Source organism: Cnephaeus nilssonii, assembly GCF_951640355.1.
Source record: "Cnephaeus nilssonii genome assembly, chromosome: 1".
Classification (NCBI taxonomy): Eukaryota; Metazoa; Chordata; class Mammalia; order Chiroptera; family Vespertilionidae; genus Cnephaeus; species Cnephaeus nilssonii.
In genome coordinates this window covers 117,244,361-117,258,588 of record NC_137072.1, presented here as the reverse complement: position 1 = coordinate 117,258,588, position 14,228 = coordinate 117,244,361, and the positions used below count along the sequence as shown (strand labels likewise).

The 14,228-nt window shown below is 52.5% G+C and overlaps 1 protein-coding gene across 1 annotated transcript in view; it reads right to left on the bottom strand.

Annotated features, from left to right (window-relative positions):
- The window catches only part of POLN (DNA polymerase nu), a gene marked incomplete at its 5' end in the record, with an annotated part of 76,049 nt that overhangs the window by 27,527 nt on the left and 34,294 nt on the right, over positions 1 to 14,228 (bottom strand). The window contains 3 exons of the mRNA XM_079770088.1: positions 6,763 to 6,828; positions 7,316 to 7,369; positions 8,342 to 8,398. Coding sequence (XP_079626214.1) covers positions 6,763 to 6,828; positions 7,316 to 7,369; positions 8,342 to 8,398 — 177 coding nt within the window. The remainder of the gene's footprint in view (positions 1 to 6,762; positions 6,829 to 7,315; positions 7,370 to 8,341; positions 8,399 to 14,228) is intronic.

The window sequence follows — 14,228 nt, the reverse complement described above, 5'->3', positions numbered from 1 at the left end:
GTCGGGGGAAACACTCACAAAGCAAGATTCCCCGCTACAGAGCGCTCGGGTTTTTACATTCCCGATCAACACATTTTAGACCGTAACATTAAAAATGGAAAGAAACACACAAACTAACCTAGAAGGGAGAGGAGGCCTCTTACTAAAGAATTCGTACAACCACGAGGTGAAGGGTCAGCCACTCTGAATTTCTCGATGTTGAGCAGTGCCGAGCAGGGTCACGAGGGTCGCAGTGAAACGAGGACATGGACAAAAGCAGCCTGTTCCCACGGAAACACGAGCGGGACACCCAACGCCGCCCGATAAGGGGTATTGGGTGATGGGGGTAGGAATGTGGCTCCTGGCGAGGCGCGGAGGGCAAAGGTCCCCACGGGGCGCCCCCAGGAGAAGGCTCTGGCGAAGTCTGAGAGCCTGGAGGACGGCCCAGCAGGACTGAGGGCCGAGCCCTGGCATCTGCGTCAGGGGAGAGGCGCGTGAGACAAACTAACCCCTGACCCTCCCTTCCTGGGGGAGAGCGCCAGCTGCCCACACGCTGCCAGCGGGACGATGGTCCCGCCAGAGGACCTGGCGCACGGAGACCACCAAGAGGGGGTCACACGTCCGGGTTCCCAGCCAATAAGTACTCGGTACCGCCCGGCCGGCGCGGCTCAGTGGTTAAGCGTCAACCCAGGAACCAAGAGGCCACGGGTTCAATTCCCGGGCAGGGCACATGCCTGGGTTTTTTTAAATATATATTTTATTGATTTTTTACAGAGAGGAAGGGAGAGGGGTAGAGAGTTAGAAACATCGTTGAGAGAGAAACATCAATCAGCTGCCTCCTGCATGCCCCTGACCAGGACCCATGCCCCTGACCAGGGCCGGAAGCCTGCAAGCGAGGTACGTGCCCTTGACGGGAATCGAACCCAGGACCCTTCAGTCTGCAGGCCGACGCTCTATCCACTGAGCCACACCGGCCAGGGCTGGACACAGATGTTGAAATGACAGACAAGGACAGTAAAACAAAACAGTTACCATAACTGCATTCGATATATTGAACAATTAAGTAGAGCTATGAGCCGAAACCGGTTTGGCTCAGTGGATAGAGCGTCGGCCTGCGGACTGAAAGGTCCTGGGTTCGATTCCAGTCAAGGGCATGTACCTTGGTTGCGGGCACATCCCCAGTAGGGGGTGTGCAGGAAGCAGCTGATCGATGTTTCTCTCTCATCGATGTTTCTGACTCTCTATCCCTCTCTCTTCCTCTCTGTAAAAAGTCAATAAAATATATTAAAAAAAAAATAAAATAGGTAGAGCTATGAATGACGTAAAAAAGATCCAAATGAATGTCTAGAAATGAAAACTGTAATGTTTAATATGAAAAATACACTCCGTGGATTAACATCAGGTCTGAGGTGACAAAAGATGAGCGAGCCACAGGACATAGTAATCGAAACGATCCGAATGAAAACGGACAAATACCCAAGGAAGAGAAGAAGAGTGAGTTTCAGTGAGCTACGGGACGAGCTCAAATGACCGCGCACAGGCTCTCAGAGTGGCGTTCCCCAGGAGAGGGGAGGAGAGGAAGAAAGAACAATAAAACGCGCCCGAACACAGGAGGAAGGAAAATATTACACCAAGGAACATCATAATCAGCATCTTCAAAACCAGCGATTATCAGAAAAACCGAACAAGAGCCAGAAGAAAGACACATTATGTAGAGAGAAACACAGATAATGACGACAGTAGTTCTTATAAGAAACAGTGTGAGGAGAGAGTAACCTCTTTAAAGTACTGACAGAAAAAACTTCCAACTGAGAACTTCACGCCTCACAAAAATAACTCCTAAAACCAAAGGTGCGATAAAGACATTTTTGGACCTACAGAAGCTGAAAGAATTCACCACCAGCAGCCCCACACTATAAGAAATATGAAAGTGGCCCTGGCAGGTCTGGCTCAGTGGATAGAGCGTTGGCCTGGGGACTGAAGGGTCCGGGTTCTATTCCGGCCAAGGGCACATGCCCAGGTTGTGGGCTCGGTCCCCAGGAGGGGGCGTGCAGGAGGCAGCCGATCGATGATTCTCTCTCATCATTGATGTTTCTCTCTCTCCCTCTCCCTTCCTCTCTGAAATCAATCTATATATCTATATATAAATAAAAAGGTCATTTCACAGAAGTAACGGGTAAATTCCTCAGGAGGATCTAACAATCCTTACCATTGCTGCCCCAAATAAAAGAGCTTCAAATACATGAAGGAAAAACGACAAGGAGATGGAAGAGCGACGAGGGCAAGGAGAAGGAAACTTCGTGCTGCGGTTGAAGAGTTAGCACCTGAGCAGACAGGAAGCCGGCAAGGATATGAGAGACGAGGACACACTATCAACCACGCTGACCTGAATGGAACTTGTAGGCCAGTGATGGGCAACCTTTTGAGCGTGGCGTGTCAAACCTCACCAAAAAACTGAGCATAACTCGGGTAGTGTGTCACTTTGAGGGAAAAACATTATTTCGCAAATGTTTCATCCTCGGCATGCGGCCGCCTCAGTGGCCGCGCGTCATCAGAAATGGCTACGCGTGTCAGTGCTGACACGCGTGTCATAGGTTCGCCATCACTGTAATGTAGGCCATTCCACCCCACGATGGAATGCACCTGCTTTTCAGGTGCAGTCATCAAGACAGACCATTTTATGGGCCATAAAGCAAGTGTAATTTAAAAGGATCGAGTCCTACAAAGTATATTCTGTGACCTTCATGAAATTAAATTAGAAATCAGTAACAGAAAGATACTTAGAAACTGAATAACAAACTTATAAATAATCCATAAGTAAAAAAATACATAGAAAGCCTTACTAGATAGTTTTTCTAAAAGTTTCATTTATTGATTGATTTTAGAGAGAGAGGAAGGGAGGAGGAAGAGAGGAAGACTGATTTGTTGTTCCACTTATTTATGGATTCATTGGCTGCTTCTTGTATGTGCCCTGACCAGGGATGGAGCCTGCAACCTTGGAATCGGGACGACGCTCTACCAATTGAGCTCCCTGGCCAGGGCACTCATTTTTTGAACTGAATGAAAATGAAAATACAACATACAGCATTTATTGAATACCGGAAAGAAGTACGTGGGGACACGTATATTGCACTGAGTGGCTATAAATAAAAAAAGAAAGGCTTCAAATCAATAAATTCAGTTTCTACCTTAAGAAACTATAAAAGGGAGAGCAGATTAAACCCAAAGTAAGCAGAAGAAAGGAAATGACAAACATCAAAGCATAAATCAATAAAAACAAAAACAAAAAGTAGAGAGAAAATCAATGAAACCAAAACCTGATCATGGGGGGAAAGTGAGAAGACACAAATTACCCATGTCAGCAATGAGAGGAGACCTCAATTCACATATGAGAAGAATAAAGGAATGCTATGAACCACTTTATACCCATAAATTAACAATTTAGATGAAATGGACAAATTCCTCGAAAGACACAAACTATCAAATTCTCTCAAGAAGAAATAGATAACCTGAGTAGCCCTTTATCTATTGAAAAAATTTGATTTGTGATTAAATATCTTCCCATAAAGAAACTTCTGGGCTCAGGTGGCTTCAATAATGAATTCCATTAATAAGGAGGGGAAAAATAATTCTATACAAATTCTTCCAGAAACCTGAAGAGGAGGGAATACTTTGAATTCATTATTTGAGGTTAGCATTATCCTGGTACCAAGACCAGACAACATTATAATAAAAGAAAACTACTCAATGATATCCATCATTAAAACAGATACAGAGAGCCTTAGCCAATTTGGCTCAGTGGATAGAGCATCAGCCTGCGGACTGAAGGGTCCGGGGTTCAATTCCAGTCAAGGGCACATGCCCAGGTTGCAGGCTCGATCCTCATGGGGGGCCTACAGGAGGCAACCGATCAATGATTCTCTCTCATCATTGATGTTTCTTTCTCCCTCTCCCTTCTTCTCTGAAATCAATAAAAGTATATTTTAAAAAAAACACAAAAAACAACAGATGCAAAGATCCTAAACAAAATTTTACCAAATCTAATCCAATTATATACACCGAGTGGCCAGGTTATTATGGGTTCAGAGATCATAATAATCTGGCCACTCAGTGTATATAAAGGATATATAGATACATATAAAGGATATATAAAGGATATATAAAGGATATTACACACACATACACACACACACACACACACACACACACACACACACAATACATACATCAAGACCAAATAAGCTTTATTCCAGGACTGCAGGGTTGGCTTAACATTTGAAAATCTATTGGTGTAATCCATTATATTAACAAATTTAAGAAGAAAAAACCACATGATCATCTTAATAGATGCAATTTATTTTATTTTATTTATTTATTTATTTACAAAATCCAGTTTCTAGATAAAAACTCAGCAAGTTGTTATTTGAAGAGAACGTTCTGAAGCTGGTTAGGGTGCTTACGTAAAACCTACAGCTACAGCATTCTTACCAGTGAAACTGAGTGTTTTCCTCTAACATCAGCAACAGGACAAGATGTCTGCTCTCACCACTTCTATTCAACATGTACAGTGTTCTGGTTGGTATAATCAAGCAAGAAATAGAAAGAAAAGGAATCCATATTGGAAAGGAAAAGCTAAGACTTTCTGTATATGACATGCTAATCTATCGAAAACCAGACGGAATCTGCAACAAAGTTATTAGAACTCAGGTTGCAGGATGCAAAATCAAAATATAAAAATCAACTGTAGCCCAGCCAGTGTGTCCCAGTGGCTGAGCATCCACCCATGAACCAAAAGGCCCCTAGTTCAATTCTCCGACAGGGCACATACCTGGGTTGCAGGCTCAATCTCCAGTGTGGGATGTGCAGGAGGTAGCCGATCCATGATTCTCTCTCATCATTGATGTTTCTATCTCTCTCTCCCTCTCCCAAATCAATAAAAATATAAAAACAATAAAAACATTTGAAAAGTTAATTGCATATCTATATACTAGCAATGAACTCTTGGGAACTGAAACAATTTATAACAGCATCGAAAAGTCAGCTTTCCCAGTAGAATTCCTGGATAACTCCTCGACGAGATGTGGCATCAACCAAGAGAAAGGGTGCGGCGGGCTTAGCAGGCCGAGAGGTTGACTGAGGGGCAGCGGACGCAGCACCTTCCGGATGAGGTCGTGTTGGTTAGAATTAGCATTAGCGTTAGTACCAGTGTTAGTGCTGGCACCAGCCAGCGGGATGAAGGCCACAGAAGAGCTCTCTAAAGTGGGATGTCCAAAATAAGACCCTTCAAGAATGGGTTCAAGGCTCAACACCCAGCCGGTGACTCGAGAGTCCTCAGAGGGCGTCCTGCACCCACAGCCACCGCTCCGGCAGCGCCCAGGGTCAGCCTGCCCCGTCCCAGGTGCTGGCCTGGCAGGACGCAGTCCAGACCGTGCACCGAGGGGACCCGTGGGACAGACACGTGCACTACAACGGGAAGGGCTCACGCTTCCACTTTGTAACCCTCCACATCACCTGAATTTCTTTACCAGGAACATGTATTCATGTGTGTATATTCTATAGTGCATATTTATTTTTATTCATTTCAGAGAGGAAGGGAGAGGGAGAGAGAGATGGAAACATCAACGATGAGAGAGAATCATTGATCAGCTGCCTCCTGCACACCCCACACTGGGGATCGAGCCCGCAGGCCAGGCATGTGCCCTGACCAGGAATCGAACCGTGACCTCCTGGTTCATAGGTCAATGCTCAACCACTGAGCCACCCCAGTCATGTTGAAGTGTATATTGAAATAATTAACATATTTGATATATTCTTAAATAATTCAATTATTTAAATTTAAATATAGATCCAGGTAAATATTGGTATATAATATCAAGATTTCTTAAATAAAATTAAAAGCATAGTTTTATTTTTTATTATTTTTAGAGAGAGTGGAAGAGAGGGGGAAAGACAGAGAGGAACATCGATGTGAGAGAAATATTGATTGGTTGCCTCCTGCATGAGCCCTGACCAGAGCCTGGGCCGGGGAGGAGCCTGCAACCGAGGTACATGCCCTTGACCGGAATCGAACCCAGGACCCTTTGGTCCGCAGGCCGACGCTCTCTCCCCTGAGCCAAACCGGCAAGGGCAAAGCATAGTTTTATTTTTGTAGGAAAGTTGTATTTTATAAATACATGAGCTTAGCAAAGATTCTGGAAGGACAGACACCAAGTGGCAGCCACAGCTAACTCTGCGGGGGACGCGAGGGACTTTCGCTAGTTTTTTCTACGTTTCTCTTCTGTACCTAAGGAACTTCTGTAATGAGAAATCAGTAACGCGCTGTCTTTAATTCAAAGACATGAAACCGTTTAAACAGCGAACAGCTTTCAGTGTTACTAAGCCTGCACCCGATCCAGGGGCACCTGTACTCTCCCTCAGGGCAGCCTTGCACCCCAGGTGGGTGGGGCCTCAGGCGTCAGCTACTTCCGCCCGTTCCTGGAGCCAGGAGCCACCCGGTCAGCACAAACCTGAGAACGAGGGGGGGGGACGGGGTGTCCGAGAGAATGACTGGGCAGGAGAGCCCCTCACTAGCTCAACACTTCACGGCAGAACGACCTCGTGTCTCGTCCCCCACTGTGTTCCCAACACGCAGTAGGTGCTCAATAAACATTAGCTGAGTGAAGAAACAGAACAACATCCGCTCTAAGCGTATGGGGGCGGGGGAGGGGCGGTAAACACATCACTCTGTCATCCGGGGGCCCCTCTTAGGAACAGAAACTGGTGTTTGGCAAGGAGCGAACCTACCGGCTGCTTGGCGGAGAGCCTTCCGGTCACCGTCCCCGTCTGGTTCCACGTGGAGGAGATGGCGCCCTTTAGCAGAGGAATCGGGTGAGCCCTGGCAATGCTGCGCCCTCCGGTCCCTCCCGGCAGACAGCACTCCCTGCTCCCCCAGAGGCCCTCGCCCGCCCCGAGGTCAGATACTGCCGACTGTGGTCACTGTGGTCGGGTGGGCAAGATGTCCCCTCGCCCGCGGGGAATCTGCAGCGGGCCCAAGGGGGGCCGTGCATCCCGCAGGAGCTGTGTGTCCTCAGAGGAGTGGCAGGACGTCTCTGAGTGCAGGCCTCCGGGAAGGGGCCGCGAAGCGAGCTGCAGCCGCAGGTGGGTGAGTGTGGGGTTGGCAGCCGGGCCTCCTGGGCCCGCTCCTGGGTGCAGCGCCTTCTAAAGAGGCCTGAGTCCCCGCCCAAACGCGGCTCACACTCCAGTGTATTAGCCTATTTCACCGTCAGCCCGGCTTCAAGGACTCCTAGTCCATCTGAACTCACAGGCACCCACATTCCTCACGCTCCAGCCCCGGTACCTCTCTCACGCAGGCGAGCAGCCCGTCCACGAAGGTTGACTTGATCTTGTGAACCTGTTACAGAGACAGGAAGCGCCACCTTCTTGGTGGAAGTAGTTAAGCAGGAGCGAGCGTCAGGGCACCCACTGCCGATGCCACCGAGACGACCCAGGACCCTGGAGTGGCCTGTGGCCAGAATTAAACCATAGCGACCCGCCGAGAAGGGGGCCCCCCTTCTATAGTATTTGTTATTCTGGAGCCTGCTCTCTCAGGAAGTGATGAGGATCAGGTGCGCTCCCGCCCGCCCCCCGTGCCCTGTGGTGCCCTCTCAGCCCTCCTTCCGTCCTTCCCTTACTTCAAGGACAAGGGCAGTTGCGACCACATGCTCTCTAGCAGCTGCCCAGCCCTAGCAGACAGCAGGCCACGGGCTCATTAAGTAAAAAAAACGGTGGTACCGTCCGCGGGCGTGGCTCAGTGGTTGAGCATCGACCTATGGGCCAGGAGCGTGCAGGAGGCCCCCGATCAATGATTCCCTCTCATCATTGATGTTTCTATCTCTCTCCCTCTCCTTTCCTCTCTGAAATCAATAAAAATCTATTTTAAAAAAATAACGAACAAAAAACCCCGATGGACTAGCAATGCGAGTGCGACATGTGGTTCAAGAACAGAAGTGCCGCAGGTGCGGGGCAGAGAGCACCAGCGCGCTGGGAGGGAAGGGGTGTGTCAGTGACCGGCGATCGGGAACGCACCAGGCTGCCCCGGCACGGAGGCGGCTTCCACACGCGGGACTGACGGGGGACACGTCACCCTGTCACAGACACGCCGACTCCTCCTTCGCGCGTTCCCAGCCCCCAGTGCTGAGGGGCTGGCTGTAGGCGGGGACACCATGGCAGGGTGCCGGCGAGCAGGGCGAACACAGGTCAGCCTGAACCACCCCATCCCCTTCAGGGCCTCGTCGGGGCCGCCTCCGCGACTACGGATTTCCCTCAACAGAGCCGGTGCCATAAGCTTCCCCTTCGTCACCAACTGATTAAAACACCAACTTACCTGCCTATATTCCAAAATGATCTTGGGTAATGGATGGAGGGCTTGCAGAGCATTTAACTAAAAAATGAGAGTAAATATTAATATAGTCATCCATTGAAGCTTAACATTTCAGACACTTATTTTTAGCCAGAGAAAGTCCTAGTAAGAAAATGGTCTCCATTGAGCATATTTTCCAAAATGAAGATTCATAAGCAACTCAGCTTAGCAGGCGCCCCACCACAGTCCCTTACAAGATCGCTGCTGTCCTCAGGGCGCTAAAGGCAGATGGTGAGCGGGATGAGACTTCGATGAGTGACTCTACAGCCGGGGCGTGTGGGACACCACATGGCTGGTGTGGCTCAGCTGCTTGGAGTGTCCTCCCGGCACCAAAAGGCGGCGGTGATTCCGGGTCTGGGCACAAACCGGGTTCTATCCTGGTCCAGCTGCGTACGGGAGGCAACTGACGGATGCTGCTCTCTCACATCCATGTCTCTCTCGTTCTCTCTCTCTCCCTTCCTCTCTCTAAAAATTATTTTAAAAATACCTCATGGCAGCCCTGGCTGGTTTGACTCAGTGGATAGAGCATCGGCCTGCGGATGGAAGGGTCCCGGGTTCGATTCCGGTCAAAGGCATGTGCCTGGGTTGCGGGCTCCACCCCAGTGGAGGGCGTGCAGGAGGCAGCGGATCAGTGATGCTCCCTCATGGCAGAGAGGAGCGGGGAAATGCCTACAAACGTGTAACTTGATCGTTCAGGAGCAGCCGACACCTGAATCGCAGAGAGCTGGGCATGAAGTCAGGGAGGTAACGTCGGAACATGATTAAGGATTTTCAAATTAATTTTAAAAAGTCAAAATATAACATTCAGCAGAGTACAAGCTCCTAAGAACACGATCTGTTAAAGTATCACAAAGTGAACACGCCCGGGCTCGCCCAGAGGGAGCACTCAGGCCCTGCCCCCACCAGCCTGGCCTCTACCCCCCAGGCCACGGTTCCACAGCGCAGGCTCTCTGTGTGGCTTCTGTGGTCAGCATGATGGCTGATGGCTCACCCATGTCGCCGCGGAAGACTATGCCATGGACGTGTAATGCGGATTGTTTGAAGGCAGGTCAATACTTCTCCCTCCACCATGGACGGATGTGTGGTTTTCCGCACCAGGCCGCGGTGGAGAGCGCCGCGGCGGACACACAGTACAGTTTTGGGAACGGCGCCCGCAGCTGTTGAGTGTACACACTAGGAGGCGTGAGGTGGCCGGGCGCCAGGCCGCCCGCAGCAGGGACCGCCCAGCAGGTCATCAGCACCCGGGAGCCCGTGTCCGCGTCTCCGGGCATCCCCGCCGTCCTGGCAAAGTGAGCGATGTCTCCCTGGGCTGCTAGCGTGTATGCCCCAGTGAACGAGGCGGCTGAACAGCACGCAGTGTGTACTGACTGAGTGTGTATCTTCTGCCGTTGACCCTGTGCGTGACCTTGGCCCCTGGGAAACCGCTGTGTCTGCTTCTCCTGGATGCGTGGGCACTCGTCCGCCGGGACGGGCTTCCTTCCATATGAACGGGAACGCCGTCTCCGTGAGGCTTGCCTTCTCACTGGGCAGTGGCGCCTTCTCGTGAACAGAGGTTCTTCATTTCACGGTCGTCCAATGTCTCAACCCCTTTCTTCATGGTTATGCATTTTGTGTCCGGTCTCAGAATGTCTGCCTAATCAAGGTCTTGAAGATATTCTCTGGCATCTTCTACAGTCTTTGCTGCTGTGCCTCCTGTATGTGGCGATACAATTCCCTTGGCATTTATTTCTGTGTAGGACGTGAAGTAGGGCCCAGAGGCACCGGCCCCTGGTCCTTATGCCGCCAACCTACTGCTAACCGCTTCGCAGCGCAGCCTCTGAGAGGTCAGGGGTTTCACACACGCCCAGGGAGGCCCGCTCGTGGCTTCTCCACCCCACCCAAAGGTCTGTTCGTTTATCCTTGAATCGACACCACGTTGTACGGATTAATTCCTGGTAATTTCTATCGCTTTGTGGTTAGTCTTGCTGTCCAACAGACTCAATCTTCCAATAGTGCTTTATCTCCCAAGATTATCTCGGTTCCTAGTTTTTGCATTTCTCTTTAAATTTGGGAATCAGCTTGCCGATTTCTACAAAAAACGTCTGCCAAGGTTTCAATGAGGATCATTTTGAACCTGTGAACTAGTCTGGGGACTGGAGCGCTGACTATTGTAGTGTGTGGGCCCGGAAGTGTGTCTCGCAGGACGACTGAGCGGGGACATGAACAGCGCTGGGCCTGGGAGCCGGCACTGCCGGGGAGGGTCCCGACTCAGGATAAGCCAGCTGCCCCTTTCTTAGGAAAGCTACTCCTAGGGGAGATGAAAGTGCATGAAAATACTCAGCCAAAAACACTGCTTCAGATCCACTCGCTCTCCTCACCCTGATACCTGACTCGCAAGAGAGCTTTCTGAGCGCCGTCTGCCTGCGTATCGAGAAGAGGCCCTGAGAACTTTGAAAAGAATGAAGTGTTTGATGTCCTGACCTGGATAAAGCCGGACCGGAGTTGGTCAATGATCCGGGCAGAGGCCGCAGCGCCCGCTGCTCCGCGGGCTCCATCAAACACTCCCGCCGGCTCCTGGACCCTCTCCCTGCGGCCCCCCGTTGGCACCCCCTCTCACCCGCTCCTCACCGTATCTATGCTCACAGCTGTGCTATACTCGGACCTTCCAGGCCGCCCATTTACCTGACGTCTAAGGGAGGGTGGAGGACGTGGAGAGGAGGCTTAATTTTGAATTGAGAACCATGTGCACGGGTTGTCTAGTAGAAGTTCATCTTTTGTTGTTGTTTGTTTTTGTTAGTTCTCACCCAAGGGTATTTTTCCATTGATTTTTTTGAGAGAGTGGAAGGGAGGAAGGAGGGGGTAGAGAGACAGGGAAACATCCATGAGAGAGAGACACATCGATTGGTTGCCTCCCACCTGCTCCTGGACCGAGCGGGGATCAGGCCTGCAACCCAGGAAAGTGCCCTTGACCGGGAATCGAACTCGCGACCCTTTGGTTCAAGGGCCAACGCTCTCTCTAACTACTAAGCCAAGCCAGCCAGGGCAAAACACTCATCTCTTGTAACTCACAGACTAGCATGACTTGTCCAGGTAAACAGATAAGGCTAGTATGACGTAGGGCCCTCATGTTTTGGGGGAAATTCAGGTCACCGTCTTAATTCCGTCCCCAAAGCACCTCTACACCCGAGCAGCTACTTCCCCTCCTTCCGCTGTGGGCCGTCTGGGAGCAGCACAAGCAGCAGCAGGGAAGGGCGAGCCTGCCAGCTGGTGCCAGGACCCCGCGCAGGTGCGGCCTCCCCAGGCGCCACACCCGCTGGAACTGGGCTCGCTGCCCCTCCGGCTCAGCCACCAGGCGGCTGAAGTCCACACCAGGGTCTCCAGCTGGGCCCCGCCCCCTGCTGCCGAGGGAGAACAAACCACAGCCACCAGCTCGGCCACCCGGCGCCAGCTGCAGGCTGCCTGGTTCTGGGATGGAGTGAGCCAGCCAGCGGAGGGCTGGGCGCTGGGCCGCCCACATCCTAGAGGAATAAGCAAGCAGCTACGGTAACTATAGGAAATGGCGAGTGTGCGTAGGAAAAAGAAGGATAGGGCGGTGAAGACCTGGGGGGAGAAGGGAGGGGCTGGGCAGAGGGGAGCAAAGGGGGGGGGGGGAGGCGGAAATGGGAGACATCTGTAATGCTGTCAAAAATTTAAAATAGGAAGAAAGGCAGAAAGGAAATGAAGGTGAGGAATGGGTGTCGCGGCCTCGCTGTGCTGTGACCAGAGGGTCTGAGCGGTGCTGAGGCGGACAGCGTGCAGCCAGGCGTGGGCAACTGCGGGCAGGGTCTCCGGAGGGGGCCAGGGCCGTGCAGACACCTGGGCAGCGGGCGTGCTCCGGAGGCGGGAGGCGGGAGGCGGGGCGCCGGAGTGCGGAAGGAGCGAGGCCAGAGAAGGGGCAGCGCCAGGCCCACAGGCGGGGCCACGCTCGGAGCTAGGGCTTCACTCTGAGCGTCACCGAAAGCCACTGGCAGTTCCCGTCACAGGAGTGACATGGTTTCTCTCTCTCTTTTTAAAAAAGTGTATTTTTATTGATTTCCGAGAGGAAGGGAGAGGGAGAGAGAGAGAAACATCAATGATGAGAATCATTGATCAGCTGCTTCCTGCACGCCCCCCCTCCCCCCACTGGGGATCGAGCCCGCACCCCGGGCATGTGCCCTTGACCAGGAATCGAACTAGGGACCTCCTGGTTCGTAGGTCGAGGCTCAACCACTGAGCCACACTGGCCAGGCTTTCTTTTCTTTTTTTAATCTTCATTGAAGAGTTTGTTTATTGATTTTAGAGAGAGAGAGGAAAGGAGAGAGAGAGAAACGTCGAGGTGAGGAACTTCAATCTCCCGCATATGCCCCGACTGGGCATTGAACCCACAGCCTTTGGTGTATGGGACGATGTTCCAACCAATTAGCCACCCAGCCGGGGTGACATGGTCTAACACCTTAGAAGACTGCGCTGCCGGGGGTGATGCGTAAGCGCAGGCGTGAGACAGCGGCGGGAGTGGCTGCGCAGGAAGCTGGGAGGAGTCTGAGAGGAGAGGGGAAGGGGCTGCCAGTGAAGGCGGAGGGAGGGAGGCAAACTCAAGACAGACTTTGCAGGGAGGGATTGTAAGACGTGCTGCGGGTGAGGCTGGGAGAAAATCAAAGATGATTCTAGTTTTTGGATGAAGAAGCTCATAATAATAGCCAATACTTATTGGTTTTTGAGAGCTTATGTCAGGCATGGTCCTAAATACTCTCTCTCTCTCTCTCTCTCTCTCTCTCTCTCTCTCTCACACACACACACACACACACACACACACACACACACACACAGTTGCAGAATCCTCACAAGATTCCAGCAGGGACGTTACTTGTATAGTCCTTCTGCTACAGACCAGGAAACGGAGGCACAAAGCAGTCAAGCAGCGTGGCCCAGGCTGTGCAGGTGGCGTGGCTGGTGCCACTGCCCTTGCTTCCCAAGGACACGGAGAAGGGCAGGCCGTCCGCTGGGGCGGGAAGACATGCGCAAGAGCACGAATCCAGGTCCTTGCAGGGGACCCGGGCTCCACAGCAGGCCCTGGCTCACTCGACGGTGGCCACCCGAGCCCCCGAGGGCCAGGTGTGGGCACAGTCAGCAAGCGAGGGGTCCGCCAGGTGAGATGCGCAGAAAGTGAAACGATGGAGAGGCGATATGCACAGAGGACTCCAGAAGCACAGCCTCCCCTCTGCTAAGCCAAAGCCTGGACACGGCACAGCAAGCACTGCTGCCTCTGCAGCGGGTCCCAGCAGCGGGTCCCAGCAGGGGGTCCCAGCAGAGGGTCCCAGCAGCGGGTCCCAGCAGGGGGTCCCAGCAGAGGGTCCCAGCAGGGGGTCCCAGCAGAGGGTCCCAGCAGGGGTCCCAGCAGGAGGTCCCAGCAGAGGGTCCCAGCAGAGGGTCCCAGCAGGGGGTCCCAGCAGGGGGTCCCAGCAGAGGGTCCCAGCAGGAGGTCCCAGCAGAGGGTCCCAGCAGGGGTCCCAGCAGTGGGTCCCAGCAGTGGGTCCCAGCAGAGGGTCCCAGCAGAGGGTCCCAGCAGGAGGTCCCAGCAGAGGGTCCCAGCAGGGGTCCCAGCAGTGGGTCCCAGCAGTGGGTCCCAGCAGGGGTCCCAGCAGGGGGTCCCAGTAGCGGTCCCAGCAGAGGGTCCCAGCAGGGGGTCCCAGCAGGGGTCCCAGCAGGGGGTCCCAGCCGAGGGTCCCAGCAGAGGGTCCCAGCAGGGGTCCCAGCAGAGGGTCCCAGCAGGGGGTCCCAGCAGAGGGTCCCAGCAGAGGGTCCCAGCAGCGGTCCCAGCAGGGGGTCCCAGCAGAGGGTCCCAGCAGAGGGTCCC